We start from the raw sequence: 24,707 nt of genomic DNA, 5'->3' as shown, positions 1-24,707 counted from the left end.
TAAATCAAAAGTACTAAAGTGAGAAAGTGTGAAACTATATGGATAGTATTTGAAGTTTACTCTTTATTTATTTCATTGGCACCACCTAGACTTTCAAAATTTTTTATTTAAGTTGTTTCCATTCGAGATTTTGTTAAAATAAACTGTTTTTATTAGCTTTGAATTTGACAGAATCATCATTAATTCAACCAAATATCAGTTTAATTTACTTAAACATAATTCAAAATAAATAAATAAAAGATAAATTTCAAGGGTCCTACTTCAAAATGCCCTGTAGCATAGGGATCAAGTATACGTACATTTTTATCAATAACATTTTGCAGCCACCTACGAGCTTCTAGGGCTAATTAACATTTGAAGTATACCTACTTAAGAAAATGAGTTAAATATAGAATTATACTGCATCTGCAACTTTTTTTTTTTTTTTTTTTTTCAGTTCTCTCTTGAAGAATAAAAAGATGTTGAGCTTTTGCTTGTGGTAATTGATGCAGATTATGTAAATGGAGGTTAAAAAAAAGGTATTGCAGTGGCAAAAATTTATGAAATTGGATTTCCACAATGTTCAAATATTCAAAATTATATTTACTCGTATCAATCATCAAATTGAATGTCTAAGTATCAAAAAAACTACGACTCTTGCAAAATATGTATAATTGTAAACCTCAATTATGCACCCTATTGTTTTTAAAATATTAATATTCGATTTCTCTTCATCGTAAGTGTTGGTTTAAAGGGCCCGAAACTTGACGAGTATTTTTGTAATTAAAATACACATAAAAATATTATTAACAGAGAATTTAGCCACACTGCAAAAATCTCAGTCCTTACAAAAACCCATTAAACTACAAGATGCAGGTAGTGGAAAAATCCTAAACATAGCAACCCATGACCTACAAACCTAGAATAGCGTCATAGATATATGGAAAGGGTTAGTAGTAGCTGATTATATTAGAAACATTTCTACATATAGTGCTGAAGAAATGTATAAATATTTAGAAACATACTTATATAGGAGAATCAACTACAGCCATGTGGGAATAATTTAAAACTCAATGTGAAGAAGAATTTAATCATATGATTGCTTTAGGATGTAATCCATGTAACTTCACTAATAAAGTACATGCGTTAATAATAGGACAAGACCCAAATTCAGGACAAATAGGATTACAAAGTAATGCTTAAATAAATTTAGAACAATTAAGTATTTATAATTGGGTACATATTAAAAAAAATTTAAGTGATTATTACTATTATTTCAGTATTAATGGAAATACATACATTTCATCTAGATATACGTAGAAAATTATTTCTTAAATTACCAGGAGTTTTAGGAAGAGAAATTCAGAACCGACGGGAAAATATGGACGTACATAAACTTAATCCTAATACTTTATGGTCTATAGGTCAAAGAATTCAATTTATAATGACCATATATATTACAAGAAAAATATGCAAATATCCAAATACAGAAACAACTAAATGAGTATTCTTTTTGCAAAGACACTTTTTGCAAAGACGTAATTTACACTCCACAACAATATGATAAACTACCTTCTCAGTCATCCCAACGATACTATCCTAAACAACAACATAAATTCAAGAAAATCCGTGCGAGGCTACTATGCTTCTGAAAGCACGGACCCTTCCGTGCTTTCAGATCATTTTTAATGTTTCAACTTTCGTATCGTCGATCGGCTCCGTTAAACTTGATTTAGAGTATTTGAAGTACCTAGAAAATAAATTTTATGATTTTTCGATATCATTTGCCTAGTGATCAAAAGGACTCAAAATTAACTAATTTTAATGGCCGTAGTGAGCTATATGCAAGTTTAACGGTATAGAAATATACAAATCACGTGAAATTTTGATAGAAAATTCTTTATACTATATAAAATAAAATCAATATCTTTGATCTAAAATTTTAATATCATATTATCACGTTTTGTAAGATTTTTATTTTCAGCCGTTGATTTTAAGCCCCTTCGTTCACTAGGCAATAATATCGAAAAATCACATAATTTATTTTCTAGATACTTCAAATACTCTAGATCAAGTTTAACGGAGCCGATCGACGATTCGAAAGTCGCAACAAGAAAAATAACCTAGAAGCACGGAAGTCTCCGTGCTAAAAAACTTATTTAAACAAAGATAAACATGTTCACAAATTTAGGGGGGATAGGACATACAAGAATAAACTCCATTGCTTTACTGGTGGAAGTACAGAACATTTTGCGAACACATGTCCAAAAAGAATGAATAAAAGAGATAGAAATGCATTAGTAGTAGAAGAAACCCAAGAAAATCTATTAGCAGTATATGAGTATATATCTGATACAGAATCCATATATTCTATTATAAGTATAGACACTTATAATGATGAAAATTCTTCAGACGAAGAAGAACAAAATGATTTTATAATTGAGATAGCTGAAAATCAGAATTTAATACAATTTGATGCATTACAACATTTAAATTTTATCCATCTAACATTAGTGAACATTATGAGACCCTGAATAGTCTTATATATAAAATATAATAGAACTAAAACTCTTAACCCGGCTTAAATATTTTGGATGGTAGCGTGGCCCAAGAGGCTAAGAGAGTTAAGCGTGCTAGGACGAAAATAGTTCTAGGATGGGTGACTCCCTGGAAAGTTAGGACGTCACAGTTGGTATCAGAGCAAATTAACAGCCGAAAGTGTGAAATGAGTCTCGGCAGAGCCTGGGAGGTTAGCGAGATGAGTCTCACGTCGCAGCCTGACAGAGACGTTAGGTCTTAAAGGAGGGGGTGAGATTGTGAGACCCCGAATAATCTTATATATAAGATATAATAAGGCTAAAATTTTTAACCCGACTTAAACATTTTGGATGGTAGCATGGCCCAAAAGGCTAAGAGAGTTAAGCGTGCTAGGACGGGAGTAGTCCTAGGATGGGTGACCCCATGGGAAGTCGGGGCGTCACAGTTATAAACAGTAGTCATAATAAATTTTCAAGACGATAAGTAAATTTTCAAGATAGGATAATCATTATTACACATTAACTTTGAACATATAAACAAAAAAGATAATTTTTTTCCCGATCAATTAAGCAGAGGAATTCTAAGATATGATTTTACTAATTACAATCTTCAAAAAGTGTTTCAGAACAAAATATAATCAAACAAAATAATACAATAATCCAATTAATATTAGATCTCGATAAAAAATTAGATTCATACGGAGTCTTAATTATACAACAAGCATCTACAAAAACTACTTAACATAGAGTTGATAGAAGAGTGTAGATGTTTTCGGTGATGCCTGGGGTGATCTTGTGATTTTGGAGAGAATCTTGAGCTGTAAAGTTTCCATTATTGGTGAGAACTGTAATGCTTTTGATGATTGGTCCTTTTGCTACTGTTTGCTTTTTGTTTGCTTTTGATGATTGGTCCTTTTGCTACTGTTTTCTCATTGATAGGGATGAAACGAGCCGAGGTCGAGCAAGCTTACCTCGGCTCAAATTCGGCTTGAAATTAATTTCGAGCCTAAATTTAAGCTCAAGCTTGAATTGAAATTAATTCGAGCCGAGCTCGAGCGAGCCTAATTTCGAGTCGAGCGAGCTCGAGCCCTAAACGAGCTGCTTGAAATTCTCAACATCATACGATCAATAGTTTAATTTGTATAGAACATTATCTATAATTTGATATAAAAATATGTCTATAATAGTTCAAAGTACAAAATAATTATATAAAATATAGTATTATAATATAAAAAAAATAATTTATGAATTGAATATCTAATCTTTTCCGCCTCACATATTTTTTCTTTCGCCTTCAATCTCCATATTATTCATTTTTATTTATACAATAAAAAATAAATAAATTATATTGATAAATATTGGATTAAATTATTCAATCATATATAACTAAAATTAAAATTTTATACGAATATTTAATTTTTTAATTTAAAAATAGTCTGTATATTTCTCAAGCATACAATTAATAACAAGGTAGGCAACGGCGGACACATATTGTTACTTGGTAATTTGGAGAGTTTCCGGCTTCGCCACTTAGGGTGAGAGACAGAAAAAGAGAAAGAGAGAAACATATTGATATTGAAAATTTAAAGCTCTGTGAAAGAAAGAAAGAAAGGAAAAATGTATAAGTTTAGTGAAATTTTGCTTTTTAATTTGTCTATTGGGTTTATTTTTATGGGTCAACAACATTGGTCCAATTTTAACTAAACTCAGATTATCCACTCAGCCTATATATAATTAAAATATATTATATTTATATATTTTTTAAGTAGTGTTTTGAAAAGATAAAAGTTCCTGTGTAGGGAACAGTTTTCAAAAGATTTTCTGTGGATTTTGTATCTTAGTATTTCAAAACCTGTTTCTGTGGTTGAAAATATTTTAACTGATAGATGTGGATTTATATTTAAATAGCGAATGTATATTTGTGAATCTGTGGTGAATGGTGTATGAATATATATCTGTTGGTCATTTGTATGATCATTTGGTTGTGGTTGTATAATGTTTGAACTCTTGTACTTGTGCGACGCCGTACAAATACAGGGGAGACTCTGTCCGTGTGAACAGTGGATTTTGTGTATTTGTGGCGGATCTGGCATTGGGCCACTAAGGGTCAGATTTTCAAAAAAAAAATTTCAGACGCTTTTCCGCTCCTTTTAACTATAAGGGACCCCGGGGCGTGACAGATTAAAGTGGTATCAGATACCAGATACACTATACTCCTACACATGATACTAAGTATGGAAAACATCTGAGTAGAGTATTAAAAGATAGCGGAAAAGCGTCTGAATTTTTTTTTTTTTTGAAAACCTGACCCAGAGTATGCAGATCCGCACAAATACACAAAATCCACTGTTCACACGGAAAGAGTCTCCCCTGTATTTGTACGGCGTCCGCACAAGTACAAGAGTTCAAACATTATACAACACAACCAAATGATCATACAAATGACCAACAGAATTACATTCATACACCATTCACCACGGGTTCACATTAATACAGTAATATTTAGATATAAATCCACATCTATCAGTTAAATATTTTCAACCACATAAACAGGTTTTTGATACTAAGATACAAAATCCACAGAAAATCTTTTGAAATCTGTTCCCTACACATGAACTTTTATTTTATAAACGCGAGGGGTAGAAAACCTTTTATTTTACAAAATCCAAAAATCCTTTTATTACATTCATGAAAATCCACATATTCAAATGTAATAAAAATACTGAACCAGGTAAACTATCTAAACTATGTCAACAGAATAGTAAGGGTAGAAACTAAACAGAACAACCTGGGTCGGAATATCTATCGACCGCTACGTACGTATCTCGCATCTCGTCCCAATACACATCGCCTGCGATACCTAAAAAATGGTGGGGGAGGTGAGAACATGTAAACATGTCTCCCCTCCCAGTGGGTACCGCAAGCCGAAGAAGGCGAGGAGTACTCACCGGATCAGGAAGAGCTATACAACAACACGGGTCAGTGGAAATACAGTAGGAACAATAGTAAACGAAAGAGATGTATAAGGTACTTAGTAGATATACTACATACAGTAGCAATAAACTGACAGAAAGTAAGAACTAGACTGAATAACGGCTACCGCTACTGTAACTGGAACCGAAAGTATACATGAATATCTACTATAGCAGCAAGACAACTATAAAGTAAGAACTGTAAGTATGCATGCAACTACTGCTACTATAGACATATGCGTCAACCGGTCAAGAAGCCCAAAAGTACCAAATCTGAAACCAATGCTCTCTTGGTCAGCACCGCAGACCTCAAGCCAGTGCCACTACTACTCTCCAGTGCATATAACCTCTCTAGGGCTCACGGGTTGTCACCATTCAACCACTTTTCCGGAAAAGAACACTCCTTGCGGTGGATCAGACCGCCAGTGTTCGTGAAATGCGACGAGTATCGGGCGATCAATGCAATATGCTCAATGATCAACCGTCGGCAACCAGCCGACAATCCTGCCCCCCAGGGCCCATCGACCGCATAGGTCGTCAACTGTAAAGAAGCACAAGAACCGACCACTCAGGTCAACTAGGCTGGGACAACATCGACATCCTCTCAAACATATGCAAATACTGCTCAATGAACCACAATGACTGACCACTCAAATCAACTAGGATATGAAACTCGACCAATCACGTCACAAGTACAGGATATGAAACTCGACCAATCATGTCACAAGTATAGGATATGAAACACGACCAATCACGTCACAAGTATAGGATATGAAACTCGACCAATCATGTCACAAGTATAGGATATGAAACTCGACCAATCACGTCACAAGTATAAGATATGAAACTCGACCAATCATGTCACAAGTATAGGATATGAAACTCGACCAATCATGTCACAAGTATAGGATATGAGTAAAGTATAATCATCCGTCGGCAACTAACCGACAATCCCACCCCTCAGGGTATACCGACCTCAACGGTCATCAGACAACAAAGGTCGAGGAACTCACCGAATAAGTCACAAATACTGAATACTAGAATCGACCGACTAGATCGCTAATCTCACAGATAATTACGGAATCGCTCTACTATAAATATGAAACAGGTTATGCAGAATAGCTAAGTAGAGCAACAAGGAAACATGGTATCACATACAGATAGACTATACTCCTACACATGATACTAAGTATGGAAACATCTGAGTAGAGTATAATCAAACAACGTGGGTGTAATGTAAACAATAGAGGTGCAAAGCTCAACATATAATATAAGCATGGATAATAACAAAAGAGCAAGGGTAAGAAACCATCACCAAGCGTGCACCACTGTACCACGTCGGATCGAAGTACCCACCTGTACAACTGTCACGCCTGTTTCCTGACTGCAAAAGAACGTCAACCGGACCTAAGGAGGGTCCACTGGGTTAGTGTCTAACCCACAACTAAGAAACCCTAAAAATATAACCCCATAAATAAACCCACAAGAATCGGTTTCCCAAACCGATCGTCGTAATACGTCGAAAATCCCGTAATCGCACCGAGACTCTGCCGGGACCCACGGACTATCCCGGAAGGCACCGACTCGTACCACGAGTCACCCGCTGCCCCTAAATACAAATTTACGTGTGACTTGGCAGCAGAGACCTTAACTCACTCCAAAACGATTATCGTCGGATAATCGTTCCGATCCGGGTTTCCGGAAGTGTCTATTTCGACACCAGAACCCACCGTCGCTCACCCGTCATTTCTGAACTCTCGAAATGATGTGAGTGACCAACCAACAAGGCTCAGCGACTACACAATAGCTCACGAAACATCGTCGGAATAATTCCGAACCAAAACCGCGTTCCGTCGGCGGATTTTGCCGACAAACGCACCGGAAATATATTTTCGATCTTCGCAAAGGTCCGGGGCCTTGGACAATCAGTCCAGAGGTCACCCACAGCTCATCCATGCTGCCAACAGTAGCCACGACGAACCAAGATGCATAAAAGCCCTCCCAACTACCCAAAATCGCATTATTTCATGCGATTTCGGCGCTTTTATAGTTCGTTAACACAAACCAGAAGTCAAACAGCCAAGACGTGACTCCCGCTAACAGGTCTCGGCGTGTCGGAGGTCGTGCTCACCTTTCCGAGCACCACTGGCCAATGTAGAGAGCGCGGGAGTGACGCGAAAGTCTGCGAACAGCGCGCACAGCATGAAAAACATGCTTATCTCGCTAACCAGGGGCTCGCTGACCCTAATAGAGGTGAGCACTGTGATCAGCACTGACTGAGGATCACCGTGCTCACATCCAGAGGCATCGGAACAGCCTCGGGTCGCCGGAACAGTATACACAACCCCAAACAGTGCACAATAATTGCAATACAAGCTTACCGGAGCTAGGCAGGGCTCGAGGTGGCCGGCGGCGGCCGGACGGCGGACAGGCCGGCGAGGGGAAGGTGCTCCAGGTCAGAGGAGGCCGGGGCTCGCGTCAACAGGCGACGGGAGGCGGCGACGGGAGGCGGCGACGACGGCGGGCATCGATGCCCTAGTTGTACAACCCGAGGAGAGCATGGGCTCACCACGGTTGACAGGGAGCTCCGGCGGCGGGTTAGCCGGCGGTGGATGGGTGCGGCCGGCCAGGCGGAGCCGGCGCTCACGCTGGCCGGCGGCGGAAGGCGGCGATGGCAACGCTGGAACAACCCGAGCCCGTGCGGGTTCACCTCGGCTCCTAGGGCAGCAGCGGCCACGGCGGCGACTGGAGGAGGGTCGGGGCGACGGCGGCACGTCGCCGGAGGTGGAGGAAGGGCGACTCGGCCGGCGGGGAATGGCGGTGGCGCGCGGAGGCAGAGCTAGCCCCGGCTCGACCCGCACTCGGTCTGGGCGGCCGCAGAGAGCCCACGCGGCGGCCAGCGGTGGCTGGAGTGACGGGGCGGCGAGCGGGAGGTCGCCGGAGGCTGAGGGATGACGGCGCGGCCGATCTGGAGTGGCGGCGGCGCACTAGCCTCGAGCCCACCCGTGCTCGGTCTGGGCTGACCGAGGGTGGCCGCAGAGAGCAGGGGCGGCACCGGCGGCCCACGGGCATGGTCGGGGTCGGCGGAGGGAAACGCCGGTGGTCGACCTCGGCCAGAGGAAGGTGGCGCTCAAACTTATATGACTCCTAAAGACCCCAACCACAATGTGGTGGAGTGGTTGGCCGAGAGGGAGGGAGAGGGTAGTGCGGAAGGGTTTTCCGGTGGCCGGAGGGGCATGCCGGCGGTCAGGGCGCGCGCACGGTTGGGCAGGAATGCAGGTGTGGCGGCTAGGGTTCGGTTCGGCTAAGGAGAAGGCCAAAAGCTAGGGTTTCCTCATGAAACCCTAGTGCAACTACTATTTACATATGTACATTTGCAAGATAGTCCTCCCAGGGATAATATTCTCAGCCAAGTCCCTCACAGCGCGCGTATTTTACACATACGCACCTCCATGTCCGATCTCACGCAATTCGGCACATAAAATATAGGGTCTCTTCGCGATTTATCCGTTTTGCCACTTTGACCCCCTCAGCGAACATCTCGTAATTCCCGGAGATCCGTCCGTCGGATTTTCGATCCGACAGCGCCATCGCGTTCAGCACGACGGAGACAACAAAGCTGCGATTTCGTTTCACCTCGATCGACCACGGATTCACGACACAATCCAATCTTTCTTTCCAACAGAAGAAAATAACGCATAAATACATATAAAATATGTATTTTTGGATTTTCTCGAAATTCGTGCGTCAAACTCAAAAACCGGTCGAAACGAGCTATTGGATCGCTATGAACGGAGTCCGATACGCGTAGAAAGCCAACTCTACTCCGTGGCTTCACCGAAAAACCGGAGTTACTATTCACTTAAGTGAAAACTAATAATCGCGTAACTTCTCCGTTTTAGCTCATTTTCTCCTGAAACTTGACGAGTGCTTATATAGTTAAATTACACACATAAACAGCATCAACAGAGAGTTTAGTAGCACTGTAAAAATCTCAGTCCTTACATATATATATATATATAGTGTAGAATTACTATGCTATCGAAAATATAGAGATTGAGTAGTCCCTACAAGGTAGTCCCTACAAGGTAATAATAGTATTAATCCGAAGATAAGAAATGATTAAAGGGGTTGATCTAAGAATCAAAAAATTATAAGGACTGAAATTTTGACAGTGCAGCTAAACTCTCTGTTGACGATGTTTCTGTGTGTAATTTAATTACATAAGTACTCGTCAAGTTTCAGGAGAAAATGAGCCAGAATGGAGAAGTTACGCGACCAGGACCGATGACTTAAAGTGAATAGTAACTCTGGCTTTTCGAATGAGCTAGTGAGTAGAGAAGGGTTCTGGTGTGTATTGGACTCCGAACATAGGACTCCAATAGCTCGTTTCGAACGGCTCGACTATTCTGAACCCAATGGCACTGACGGAATTGGGTTCTGATGCTCGGTTGTCGAGAAAAAGGGGTTTGATTGATTTCACATATATTAATATAGGCGGTTATGTGGTGGAAACAAAGAGGGATGATTTCGTCGTGAATCGGAGAACAAATAGAACGAAACAAAATTGTAGATTCAATGCCCCAGTCATGCTGAATGCGCTGGCGTGATCCGTTCAGAAATTCGACGCACGGATCTTCGGGAAACGCAAATTGTTCGCAGAGGGATCGAAATCGGCAAAACGGTGAAAATCACGAAAGTGCTTATATTTTATGTACCGTTTCACGTAATTTTGAACGTCGAGGTGCTTACGCGCATATTACACCCGTGGTAAAGGACTGGACTGAAAATAGAAAGACTTGGGGGACCTTTCTATACTTATTCACTCTATATAAGTTTAGGTATTAGGGTTCCAAACAGGAAACCCTAACCCTAGCCGATCCAATGCCTTAGCTGCGCCCCGAGCAGCTTCCTCCACCTCCTTGTTCCTCCCTGCGTGCACCCCGGCCGCCAGTGAGCTCTTCCGGCCGCCGGAGAAAGGCCTACTTTGTTCCCCCCCCTCCCCCCCACTTTTCCTTCCACCCTCCTTAGCCACCAAGCTCGGGAAGGCACCTAAACCTATGCAACCATCTTCCCTTTGCCGAGATCCATCTCCAGCGTCGTTCCCGCCGGCCGCCGCCATCCCCGGCCGCCGCCGGCGCTGATAGGTTGAGCTGCTGCCGGCAGGATCTATAGTAGGCCGAGCTGGGATCACCCTGGTCCCCGCGCGCTGCTCCTGCCTTTGATCGGTCGCGCTGCCATCCGATGACCTCCGGCACCCCTCTGCTGGCCATCCCGTCGTCCTGGAGCGTCGCCGGCCGCCGCTCGAGCCCCTGCGGCCGTCCAGAACCTATGCGGCCGAGGCTGGGTCCTCTTTGTCCTCTCGTGCCGCCGCCGCCATGGATCAGCCTCCCTGCCTTCCCCCAGACTCCGGGGACCTCCCGCTCACCGACGCTCGCCATCCCGGCCATCTCCGTGGACCGCCGGCCGCCGCTCCTCCATCCTGCGGCCGCCTAGACCCGTGCGGGCCGTGGTCGAGTCCCCTCGGCTTCCAAGCACCGGCGCTGCCCAACGACGGGTGCACCAGCTTCCCCTCGACCTCCGGCGACGGATCGTCGACGTCCCGTGCTCCTCCGGCCGCCGCACTGCCGTCGGGGACTTGTACAACCCGAGAGCAAGCGCGGGCTTGATCTACGCCGTCGCACCACCGGCCGCCTCCCGTCACCGACTAGCAGTTGCCTTCGACCCCACCGACTGGCCGCACCCTTCCCCGGCCGGAGCGCCCGCCGTCCAGCCGCCGGCGACCAATCCTAGCTCTACTGCTCAGGTTAGGCTGCATTTAAATTCCTGTGCACTGTTCTGGGGTTCCGATCGCCTTTTCGGCAATCCGAGGGCACTCCGATAAATGGGAAAGTGAGCACGATGATCCTGGGTTCGTGCTGAACATCGTGCTCACCTCCGTTAGGGTCATATATGCCCTGGTTTGTGTATTCGACGTGATTTAAGCGATGTGCGCACTATTTTGCTGAATTTCATGTCGCTCGTGCGCGTGCTACAGTGGCCGAAAGTGCTCCGAAAGGTGAGCACGGCCTTCGGCACGCCGAGACCTGTCAGCGGGAGTCTCATCTTGGCTGATTGACTTCTGGCTTGGGTTGACGGACCATAAAACGCCGAAATCGCATGAAATAATGCGATTCTAGGAAAATAGAAGGGCTTTTATGCATTTTGGCTCATCGTGGCTGCTGTTGACAGCATTTGTGGATAGTGGGTAACCTCTGGACTGATTTTCCAAGGCCTTGGCCATTTCGTAAATCAAATATTAATTTCCGAGGCGTTTCTCGGCGAAATCCGCTGGAACGCGGGTTCGGTTCGGAATTATTTCGACGGTGCTTCATGAGCTATTGTGTAGTCGCTGAGCCTTGTTGGCTGGTCACTCGCGTCACTTCGAGAGTTCAGAAATGACGGGTGAGCGACGGTGGGTTCCAGTGTCGAAATTGACACTCTCGGGAACCCGGATCGGAACGATTAGCCGACGATAATCATTTCGATGCGATGCCTTGTGTTTGCTGCCAAGTTCCATTGGATATTAGTGTTTAGTGGCAGTGGGCGACTCATATTATGAGTTGGTGAGTTCCGGGATAGTTCGTGGGTCCCGACGGAGTCCCGGTGCGGTTTCGGGACTTCCGGCGAGTTACGGTAGTCTATTTTGGGAAACCGATCTCCGTGGGTTTGGTTGTGGGGTTGTGATTTCAGTGTTGATTATTTGTGGGTTAGACACTAACCCAGTGGACCTTCCTTAGGTCCGGTTGATGTTCTTTCACAGTCAGGAGACAGACGCGACATCCTTACAGGTGGGTACTTCGATCCGACGTCAATACAGTGGTGGACGCTCGGTGATGGTTTCTTACCCTTGCTCCTTTATTATTATCCATGCTTATACTATATATTGAGCCTAGCACCTACGTTGTTTGGTTATACTCTACTCAGATGTTTCCATGCTTAGTATCATGTGTAGGAGTAGAGTAGTTTATCTGTATGTGATACCCTGTTTTCTTGTTGCTCTACTTGTCTGTTCTACATATCCTGTATCATGTCTAGAGTAGAGCGGTTTCGTGACTATCTGTGAGATGGTGACCTAGTCGCTTAGTGCATTGTATCTGTTTTTGTGACCTGATTGGTCGGTCATTGTATCTCGTGTCGGTTCCTTGACTTCTGTTATCGATGACCGTTGAGGTCGGTGTACCTTGAGGGGTTGGATTGTCGGCCAGTGGCTGACGGTAGTTCTGAATTTTAGTGATACATGATGTGACATTGTATGACCTATTGGTCGGATTAAGTATATAGTTAGTTGACCTTGAGTAGCCAGTACTTGCATATGTTTGAGAGGATGTTGAGTGGTTCCATCCTAGTTGACCTGAGCGGTCGGTACTTGTGTTTCTTACAGTTCGATGACCTATTGGTCGGTGTGCCCTGAGGGGCAGGATTGTCGGCTGGTTGCCGACGGCTTACTATTGAGCATTCAGCATTGATCGCCACTGCTTGTACGCATTTCACGAACACCAGCGGTTTGGCCACCGCAAGAGAGTGTTCTTTTCCGGAAAAGAGGTTGGGAGTGCCAACCCGTGAACCCGGGTGCTTTATGCGAGGGTTATATGCTTTCGGACCCGGGTGCTTTATGCGAGGGTCAGATACCTTTCGCATCCGGGTGTTCTATGCGAGGATCACGTATAGGTTGAGCAGTTGTGGCACAGGCCTGAGGTCTACGGACCAATAGGGCAGTTTCTAGATTGGGTATATTTGGACTTATCGTCTGGTTGACGCATATAGCTATAGTAGCGGTTGTTGCTTGTATACCTTCACTTCTTTCTTTACATTGTCTTGCTACTATAGTTTTGTTGCATGTATATATTCAGTTGTTCATTACAGTAGCGGTAGTTGTACTTTCATTTGTATATATATATCTCTTTCGTTCATTATTATTGCTACTGTATTTCCACTAATCTGTACTGTTGTTTAGCTCTTCCTGATCTGGTGAGTACTCCTCGCCTTCTTCGGCTTGCGGTACCCACTGGGAGGGGAGACATGTTTATATGTTCTCACCTCCCCCACCATTTTTCAAGTATCGCGGGCGGTGAAAGTTGAGACGTGACGTGAGATACGTTTGTAGCGGTCGATAGAACTTACGACCCAGGTTATTCGGTTTAGTTTCTACCCTTATTATTCTGTTGATATAACTTAGATAGTTTATATGGTTCAGTATTTTTATTACATTTGAAAATGTGAATTTTCATGAATGTAATAAAAGGAATTGTGAATTTTACGAAATGAAAAATAATTTTCGACCTCTCGTGGTAGCATGTTTTAAAGATAAACAGCTTTCAAAAGAGTTTTCTCGTAGTTTTTATGTTTAAACACTGAATAGTAAATATCTGGTGAATGGTGAATGAATGTTGAGTTTTGTCTATTCAAGTATTGTGGTTGTATCCTGGTTGTACTCTGTTTGGACATCTTGTACTTGCGCGACGCCGTGCAAATACAGGGAAGATCTGTCCTTGTGAACAGTGGACTCTCTGTATTTGTGGCGGATCTGGCATACCCTGGAGGTCAGGTTTTCAAAAAAAAAAATTCCGCTGTATTTTTAACTACAAAGAGACCCCGGGGCGTGACAAAAATCTAAAGCACCAGATCCTCTATACTCAAAATTCAAGCCTAATTCAAACGAGCCAAGTAATACTCAAGCTCGGCTTGAAATGAATTTCGAGCCTTTTTTCTTGTTTAAGCTCGGCTCATTTAATTTCGAGTCGAGCTCGAGCGAACCAAATATCGAGTCGAACGCGAGTCGAACACGAGCCGGCTCGCTCATTTGCCAGCCCTACTTATTGATGACTTGTGTCGCCTTTGCCTTTAATAATTGAAGATGCTCGGGTCACACAGGGGTGGTTTTAGTTATCCCCTAATTTTTGCCTGTAAGTCGGGTTGAGTAATTATGTATTTTATATATATATATATATATATATAGAATTATGCTCCTATACTATCAATAGTACCAAGCCCTTGGTACTATTGAGTTTTTGGCCATTGGATGAAAGGATGTGCGGTTAGGATGATAGTGGTCCCCTAGGGTTGAGTGGGTGGTTGGTTTAATAGTATAATCTAACGGGTGGAAATGATCATAGGGTAGATCTAACGGTAGAAAACTCTATAGTACCAAAGGCTTGGTACTATCAATAGTATAGTAGCCGGACTCTATATATATATATATATATAGGCCATGGCTACTATACTATTATGAGTATTGGAACCTTACTACTCATAAATTGTTTTCAATGATAGAGCTTCCGAATCGACGATCCACTCAGTTAAATATGATCTAGAGTATTTGAAACTTCTAGAAAATAAATTTCGTAAATTTTCGAAATCATAATAAAATCCATCAAACGGGCATAAAATGAACGGTCAAAATCGAACGACGTCTTAAAAATGGATGATCGGATTCTTCAATTCAAGATCGGAGTTAGTGATCTTTATCTTTGTAGTGACTAGAATTTTCTATCAAAAATTCAACAAATTCCGATTTTTTTATACCGTTAAACTAGCAAGTATTCCATAACGGCCGTTAAAAATTGTCAAATTCGTGACCTCTTGATTGTAAGGTAAATGATATCGAAAAATTATGAAATTTGATTTCTAGAAGTCTAAAATGCTATAAATAACGTTTAACGGTATGGATCGTCGATTCGGAAGCTCTATCATCGAAAACAACTTATGAGTACGAGGGCGATCGTACTTTATAATAGTATAGTAGCCTGACCCTATATATATATATATTATATATATTATAATATATATATATATACTAGTAAATGTACGTGCAAATACACGTAATAATTATTAGAAAAGTTATAATTTTAAATTATTTTTAATTTTAGGCCATATTTTATATGATTGCTAAATATGTATCTAAAAAATTTAAAATAATAAACCGCTTATAAGAAAGATATGCTTTAAATGATAAATAATTAATAATAATCTCTAATGCAAATTACTTTTGAAATTAAATAGAAAATAAAATCTGTTAGGAAATAAATTTTGAAATTAAATAGAAAATAAAATCCGTTCTTAAAAGAAAATATATTTTGAAATTAAATAGATAATATCTAAAAAGATATTTAAAATAAAATAGGAAATTCTTTTATAGGATTTTCACACCCGTAATCTGTTTATAGAAAATTTACTTTTGAAATTAATAGAAAATTTATATTTTAGGGATTTTGCAACATCAGTAATCTGTTATAGAGAACTTAACTGTTTCTATTTCTATTTTTATTCTTATATTTAAAATTTTTCGTACGGAAAGAGAAAAATGAGCGCTAATTTTTCCGCCGAAAAATGGGTCTGTCGACAGACCCAAATTTGAATATACGTGCTTTTATATATAGTATAGATATATATGTAAAATACTATATTTTACCACCATCAAATCTACAAAATTTAGCATTTCAGTATAATTTGCAAATTAAAATATTTTACAATTCTATTTAATAAAAAAATTTTATAAAAAAACAAATTTGGTAAATTACACTTTCCATCCTCAAACTATGATGCGTCTGATACTTTCGTCCTCAAAATTTTGTTTACTATAATTTTTCACTCGAACTAGAGGCCACTGACACTTTTGTCCTCATATTTTAATTACCTATAATTTTGGTTCGGGCTATAAAGCATGTCACATTTTAATCTTCGAACTTTTTGAATTGTAACAATATCATATTTGATGATCCAACAATATTTAAAATGCTGCATTAATTTGATATTAATAATCTATCCATATTATTAAAAAAAATAGGCCGTGAAACTTAATTCCAATAATTTAGCGAGTCAAGTACCAAAATATACACACGCCTTATCGACCGCGCCAAGGATTACACCTAATTAAAGTTCGAGGACTAAAATGTAATGTGTAGTATAGTTTAGGATTATTTGCATACATGTCCCTGTAAACATAATGAATTACAGAAATATCCCTTCAAAACAAAAACTCCATAAGTTGTCCCTCCAAAAGTCTTAAGTTATGCAAATATGTCCCTGCCGTCTAGATCTGTTAGAAAATTTTTGTTAACCACGGTTAAAATATTTAACTATGATTAATTATAATATGAATTGACGTATTTACCCTTCTTCCTCTTCCTCCTCTTCCTCTTTCTTGGCGAACCCTCTTTCTTTTCTTCTTCCCTCTTCCTCTTCTCCCTTCTTCTTCCTTTTTCCTTCTTCCTCTTTCTCTTCCCTCTTCTTCGTCACCGGCGAGGGCGAAGAACCTCGTCGGGATCGGCCTCGGAAAGGCGGGCGAGGTTCTGGATGAGAAGCTCGAGGGCGTTGTTGTCGACGAGGGCGGCGACGAGGGTGTGCGCGGAGTCGTCGTGGTCGCCGAGGATGTCGGCGTCGGTGTGGAGGGAGACTACGTCGACGGCAATGTCGGCGATGTCGTGGCCGAGGAGGCCGACGAGGGAGGGGACGGCATTGAGGGCGACGAGCTCCGGGTAGAGCCCCGGTGCCCCGGCGTTCTTCCCTCTTCTTCGTCGCAGGCTAACCCGACCCCGCGCCGCTGCCGCAGTCGTCCTCTTCAGCGGTTCGAAGAGGAAGAGAAAGAGAAAGGGAAGAGGAAAACTTTTGGAGGGATATATTTGTGAGGGTAAAATGGTCATTTTACGAATCCACTGTTAAAAAATAAACAGATCACTAACGGATGTTAACCGGAGGGACATATCTGCATAACTTAGGACTTTTGCAGGGACAACTTATGGAGTTTTCGTTTTGCAGGGATATTTTCGTAATTCACTATATTTACAGGGACGTGTATGCAAATAATTCTATAATTTAAGCCAAAAATTATAATAAATTAAAATTTGAGGACTGAAAGTGTAATTTACCCTCGAACAAAAGGTAAAATTATATAACAATTAACAACATAATAAAACTTTTCCAATGCAAAATGACAAAATAAAAAAATTTCTCAGACCTTTTGAACACAGAATGCCGAAGCATAAATACTTTAGATTTTTCGAATACAGTACGACGAAGCATGTAACACGTTGGGCCACAAGACGGCTAGTTGAAGTTTTCATCCTATGTATAAAATTTCAAAATAATATCCATTATGTTATTCAAAACTTCAAAATATCTTATATATTTTTTTCTGGAGGATCAAAATATACTTACTGATTTAAATAATTTTTTCAAATATCTTCATTTTTGCTCCGGTTTACTAATAAGATTTAATTTCGAAAAAGTATTTTGACAATTTCAAAATAAATTTAAAAACTTTGATAAGTAGAAAAAGGTAAATAATCAAAAGATTCCCTACAATTAATTCATCATGGCCCACTGCACTGCACTCAAGTGCTGATGGGAGATGTTAAGAGGAAAGATGCTTCTTGGTTGCTGCACTGTACGTCCATATCATCCCTCACTCCTCAAGCCCTAAATCTTCTGCTTCAAGAGCTTCTTTGGTTGCAGTATTTTTCCTAGTTAAATTTCAGATTAATTATTTTGGAGCAGCTCCCTCTTCAATATATATCTCCCTTTTGGATCTGTGGTTAGTTGTGCATCTTCTTCTACTTGTTCTTTTTAATTAATGTTTATTCTCTTTGCTATCAGCTGGCTTAGTTCTTTAAAGCACAAAGCGTCTTTGTTGGTTAACATATATATTGTTTGGATTTACTTGATCTTTGGTAACAAAATAACGAAAGATAATAATTAAGATAGAATAATTTGGCCTTAATTATATATACTTTCACTTCATTTTTAATGATTGAGCATCTAAATCGATGATCAATACCATGCAAGATGCTAAATTAAAAGATACATATGTAGATAAACTTTCTAGAAAAAGAGTTTTATGAGTTTTAAAATTTATTTTCAGGTCAGCCAAGTTGGCATATATATATATAATATGAAAGGTCAAATCTAGCAACCTTCTAAAAATATAATTAAAAAAAAATCTTAAATTCACAATCTTGGTTATAGAGCTTGATCTGAATAGTTGAGAGGGTTTTATTTCTTTGCAGTTAAACAAGAAGAAAGTGTCTTGTTTTACTTGTTAAATTATCAATTTTGAAACCATTTGATCACTAGGTAAATGATAACGACAAAAAATAAATTTCAGGTCGTAAACCATTCAAATAATCTAGATCATATTTAATGATATGCAACATTTAGTTTAATGCCTCATCATCAGAAAAAAAAAAAAAAAAAAAAAAAAAAAGAAAAAAGTATCAAAGTCATTTCACTTAAGAAATACTCCTGCTGAACTAACAAAGATAACAATTATTTCAGAAAAAAAAAAAAATAGTTATACGTCAAAACTTGTAATGTAGAACTTCTACAAATTGCAAAACAAATCACAGAAGTTGAAATAGAACTTTTAGATTCAGGTTTGATAATAGGCAGTATGAATTTTGAGGCAATAAAATTTAACATATTAAAATACGGGAGTTTCAGGAGTCTAAAATTTAAGTTCTTATATTTCTATCAAAACAAAACTATTTGAAAAAGCACTAATAGTTTCTTGCTCAAATGACTTATCGTCCTGATATATATTAACTTAATTATGAACAACAAGAGGGCTTCAAAAGAAACTCGATTTATAATTATTAATTGTAAAATAATTTACAATCATGCTTAATACGATACCATCTACTCATTGGTTAGCAGCAGATTGATTTACTTTGCAACTCTTTATTGATTTCATACTCCTCTAAAGGACTTTTTCACAACTTGCTCTACAAATATACATTGAGGTCAAATTCAGTATGACTAGTTATGATGAATCTTTCGTCTCAAAATTTTGTTAAATTGAATCTCAAACAAGTTATTGCTTTTTGTTCTTCCAGAAGTACTACAATACTGTTAATGGTGTTTCTTTTTTTTTAACTGAGGATTCTAACAAATGTTTGTTTAGTGCACTATAGAGTTATTCCGGTTGAGAAAAGTACATATTTTTTATGAAAATTGCCTTGAATCATAAGAGCGTTAAAAAATAATCATTTTTGCTAGTGGTGCATTTGAAGAGACATGGTAATTTGAAAAGATTGTTTATATTAGGCTCAATTCAGAGGAAGTGCCTATGGCGGAGGCTGTGGTAAGCTTAGCTAGTGAAGCAACTAAATCAGCAACATCACTATTACGAACACGGATATCAGCAATGAAAGAACTACCGGAGGATATAAGCGACATTAAGCATGAGCATGAGAGCATGCTATCCTTCCTACAGATCGCAGAAAGATTAAAAGAGAAGGATGAGATCACAAAAACCTTCATAAAACAAACAAGAGACTTGGCTTTCAACATTGAGGATATTATAGATGAGTTCACATGCAAGCTCGGTGAAGAGCAAGGAGGGGTCTTGCCTAAAATAGTCAAGAGGTGCAGAAATATAACAACTTGGTGTCGCCTTAGCAAGAGGCTTAACAAAATCAAAATTAAGCTCCAAAACAATAAAAAGGAAAGAAGAGAGCGATATGATATGAGTAGGATGGAAAATGAAGCAAGACCTCTAATAGTTGCCAGCGGTAGCAAGAGCCCCGCAGAATTACCCCATTTTGTCGAGGAGGATGATATCGTGGGTATTGACGAGTACAGGGACTTGTTGCTCAGATGGTTAAAAGATGAGGATGAGCAACAACGACAGCCCATGATAATCTCAGTGTTGGGGATGGGTGGTCTAGGGAAGACAACTCTCGTGACTCATGTGTACAATATCATCAAAGCTTCCTTTGATGCTTGTGCCTGGGTTGCTGTATCTCAAAGTTATGAGACTGATGATTTGCTTAGAAAAATCTTAAAAGAGTTCTGTAGGGAAGATCGTGAGAAAAGAGAAGCACCTAACAACATTGATACCATGGATTATAGAAGCTTGGTTGAGACTATCCGCACTTACTTGCAGTGTAAAAAGTATGTACTCATTCTGGATGATGTTTGGAGTACTGATGTACTGGGCAAGATAAAGTATGCACTTTTGAATAGTAATTGCAAAAGTAGAATAGTTCTCACAACAAGGATTCGCAATGTAGCTCTATTAGCAAACGAAAACCGCATGTTTGAGCTAAAGCCACTAGAGGCAGATCATTCGTGGGATCTCTTTTGTAAAAACGCATTTTGGAAAAGTGCAAACAAGATTTGCTCACCGCCTTTAGAACAATGTGCTAAAAAAATTGTCGAGAGGTGCGGTGGCTTGCCCCTTGCTATCGTATCTATAGCCCGTCTCTTATCATTTCGAGTACAAACCGGTTCTGAATGGGAGAAGGTTTACAAAGATCTTGAGTGGTATCTAACCAATAATGTATTGGAACACCATAAAAAAGTACATAACATTTTGAAACTTAGTTTGGACAATCTTCCCCATTACCTTCGAAATTGCTTCTTATATTGTTCTAGTTTTCCGGAAGATTATCAAATTGAAAGTGGCAGGCTCATAAGGCTTTGGGTGGCCGAAGGGTTCATTGAAGAAAATAGAGGAATAACGATGGAGGAAGTGGCCGAGGACTACCTTAACGAACTTGTTCATCGCTGTCTACTACAAGTGGTACGTAGGGATGAAGTTGGTAGAGTTCAAAAATGTCGAATGCATGACATCATTCGAGTCCTCGCTCTTTCGGAGTCAAAGGAGTTAAGTTTCTGCATAGTTTACGAGCATTCACGGACAATATTGCGGGGATCCAAAGCACGCCGCTTGTCAATCCTAAGCAATATATCTAATTATAGTACTGAAGACAAATCTCATTTGCGTTCAGTACTTGTTTTCAACAATTCCATGAGCTATGATTTACTGAAGTCGGTCTTAAGATCATCAACATTTTTACGTGTCTTGGAACTACAAGGAGCACTAATCGAGAAACTACCGAGTGAGATATGTAACCTATTCAACTTGCATTATCTAGGCTTGCGAGAAACAAAAATTAAGGAGCTTCCAAGATCAATTGGGAAGCTACGAAATCTGCAAATATTAGATACAGGTGTAAGTGCAATAGAAAAGCTGCCAAAGGAAATAACAGAGCTTCAAAAGTTGAGACATCTAATTTTGCCCGGCAATTTGGGTAAGAACATCAACGCAATCGCAGGAATATGGCGCTTGAAGGGCTTGCAGACTTTAGAATATATTGAAGCAACTACGGAGATTGTGCGGAATGTAGAAGCTTTGACAGAGTTGCGGACATTTTCAATAAAGGGCGTTAGAACCAATCACTGTGCAGACTTGTGGAATAGTATCACAAAGATGAACCATCTTAACTATTTAGATGTCAGCAGTGTACGTGGGCAAGAATTACAGCAGTTGGGCATCCTGCGCCTACCTCTACGAATTCAAAGATTATATCTGCGTGGTGAATTAGACAAAACCTCACTCCTTGAGCTTGCCACGTCCTTTGGGTCTCTTATAAACCTAACCAGATTAACACTTACATATGCAAAATTGGATGAAGATACATTTCCTTACCTGCAAGCGCTGCCCGCATTGATGTTTCTTGAACTTTGGGGGGCATATAACGGAATCAAGTTGCACTTCCAAGCAACATCATTCCCGAAGCTAAAGGAATTTTTAATATATGATGCCCCGAAGCCCAGCCAGGTGGAAATAGAAAGAGGAGCAATGGCAAGCCTGAATACGCTTCGGCTAGTACGTTGCCCCGAGCTAAAGGAGCTGCCCCACGGTATCGAGTACCTTACCACCCTTCAGTATTTATACATTATCTATCCAGCAGAGGAACTTGTTGAGCTGCTTCTAGGAGGAGGAGAAGGCGACCACAACAACGATTGGCGCACGAGGGTTTGCCACATCCCGAATTTTATTATTTGGTTCGATCGAGACGGAAACGGCAAGTTAGTCAAAGAAAGGATTCAATGATTCCATATCATGTAGGTGAGTTTGTGCGCTTTTTGCAGAGCACCGACCGAGCTTGATGCTTTCATATTTTCCGCCTCAGATCTTCTAAATAATCCGTGCTTGAGAAAAATTGAAAATGATGATCGATATATGCAGATATTCTCTTGTATGTATATTTTATTTTATTTTATTTTCAATGTATACGTATGTAAAAGTGAACGCATCAGATTAGTTGGTGCCTTCAGCTACTCCACAGTATTATGTATTTGGAGAATGCTTTGTACCCGTAAAACTTTATTTATTGACAAAAAAAAAAAAAAAAATCCTTCCCTTATGAATACCCATATTTTTTTATTTTCTAAGATGACTAAATTTTCTTTACTTGTTAAGAAAAAAATAAATTTTTTTATGCATTTCTAACAATTTTAGGGTATCTTCAGTATAAATTATAAGAAATGGACGGAATAGTAGCTAGTGACGGAATTCTGACGATCGAAAGGCGTTTAAATCCATTAACTTGAAATTATGAGAAGATAAAATATATATATTTTTCAAAGTCAGCGGAGGAAGTAAAAAAACAAGTATTTACATAGAGTTTTCTATATTTTACCCTTATTGGAAAGATTAAAAAAAATTTTTGAAGAAAAATTAAGCTTCGGTATAATTCTAAAAGGATAAAAGCAAATTTCAGTTCTTAACTAGGTTGAGTTAATCCTAGATAAATAGGACTTGATATAATAAGAAATAGAGTAATAGAAGAGGTAGTTTCACAAATGTTGTTTATAACAGATTAGTGAGAAAATCTATTGTTAGATTTCGGTTTAAATTTATAGTTATTTAAATTAAAGTCAAATTGATTTAAAATTAAAGTCAAATTCTACTTTAATTAGGATATAAGATGAGATTTAGTTTTATTAAAACATAAATAGAGTTTAATTAAGAATCTAATTGGACTGTGAGTTCTAATTAGTCTCTACCTTTGACACATTCATTACATATAAGATATACGGCCAGATGAGGGAATTAATTAAACTCTCAATTAAATAATATTTAGCAAATCAGAGGGGTCCATTATATTGAAATAATGATGACCAACTTATTGGCCAATTAATTTTAATTAGTCTCTCAATTAATTTTAATTGTTGAAACGAAAATCAAAGCCTTTGTCTCATGAATTGATTTAAAAAATATATTGATTATTTTTAATAAACCATTGTGTCGTCTAGTGTCTATATTATTACAATATATAATATATGATTCATTTACTACTAATTGAATTGAATTTGAATATGGATTAATGTAGATATAGATAAAATTATCGGGCTAATCCTACTTTATTTATATTTACCCAAAAGAAATAAAAAAAAAGGGTAATTGGAATATGTATCGAATCTGATTTCTTCAAAAGCTTTTCTATCAAAAGAGGAGAATGCATTTGTTCGTAATTATGTGGAGTGATTAACTTAATAATTAATTATAACTTTATTCTAGGACATGATTGAGGGTTAATCTTAACTTAAAATTAAATTATCACAATTATTATACTCAATTATATCATATACTCTGTTTGGAATAACTATGGTTGATTCATAATTATATGACTAATAGAGATTCTGAAAATTTTCCCCAAAGTTTTTTTTTTTTTTTTTCCTTACAAATAATAGACTTTTATATAAAGACTAATCAATATTATATTTTACAACTTACAGGCCTATGCACCTTTATGAAATAAAGAAGTCAAATTACAAAAAATTTTCTTATAAATACCTTTTTTTTTTTAACTTTTCTTTCCTAACTTTTAAAAATCTACATTTGCCCCCTCAACATTTTAAGTTGTTGCATTTTAACTACTCTCCGATAGAGTTCTATTAATTTCTTATAATTTATATCAAAAATATCCTTCAAAATAATAAAAATATATTAAAAACTATTTTTTTTTATAAAAGAAGTAAGAACAATTTGGTCATTTTGCCTTCTCCATTAATACTGTACCCTCCGAAAATATTTCTAAAATTTTAAGAGGCAAAATGTTAGTTTTTGAAAGTCAAGGAAAAATAAGAAGGCAGGCATTTATAGAAAGATGTTCTATAATTTAGCTAATAAAAATAAAAAATTTTAGGGACCGTTTGGCCTGACAAGTTAAAATCAATAAGTTACAAATGATGGTATGGATAATAAGGGGCCGTTTGGTAGAATGTATTTGCAGAAATAGTATATTTAAAAATACATGCAGTTATAAATACTGTAGTTGTAACTACACCTAGTCTGTTTGGTTTTATACAGTTACAATTGCTGCAGTTATATTTTTTCTGTTTGGTAATATAAAGCTGATAATTGTATTTGTGAATTTTGTCACCTCTTTAG

The 24,707-nt window shown here is 38.9% G+C and overlaps 2 protein-coding genes across 2 annotated transcripts; one reads left to right on the top strand and one right to left on the bottom strand.

Moving 5' to 3' along the window:
- LOC109723632 (beta-catenin-like protein 1) lies at window positions 16,762–17,922 on the bottom strand. Its single transcript, XM_020252066.1, has 2 exons — window positions 17,917–17,922; window positions 16,762–17,085 (listed from the first exon to the last, which is right to left on the bottom strand). The coding sequence occupies exons 1-2, from the start codon at window positions 17,920–17,922 to the stop codon at window positions 16,762–16,764; spliced, it is 330 nt and encodes a 109-aa protein (XP_020107655.1).
- LOC109704543 (disease resistance protein RPM1-like) lies at window positions 17,888–22,677 on the top strand. The gene is made up of 2 exons (XM_020225291.1): window positions 17,888–18,059; window positions 19,568–22,677. The coding sequence occupies exon 2, from the start codon at window positions 19,590–19,592 to the stop codon at window positions 22,362–22,364; it is 2,775 nt and encodes a 924-aa protein (XP_020080880.1). The 5' UTR covers window positions 17,888–18,059; window positions 19,568–19,589; the 3' UTR covers window positions 22,365–22,677.

Source organism: Ananas comosus, linkage group 2 (genome assembly GCF_001540865.1).
Source record: "Ananas comosus cultivar F153 linkage group 2, ASM154086v1, whole genome shotgun sequence".
Taxonomy (NCBI): domain Eukaryota; kingdom Viridiplantae; phylum Streptophyta; class Magnoliopsida; order Poales; family Bromeliaceae; genus Ananas; species Ananas comosus.
This window is presented reverse-complemented; position numbering and strand designations above follow the sequence as displayed.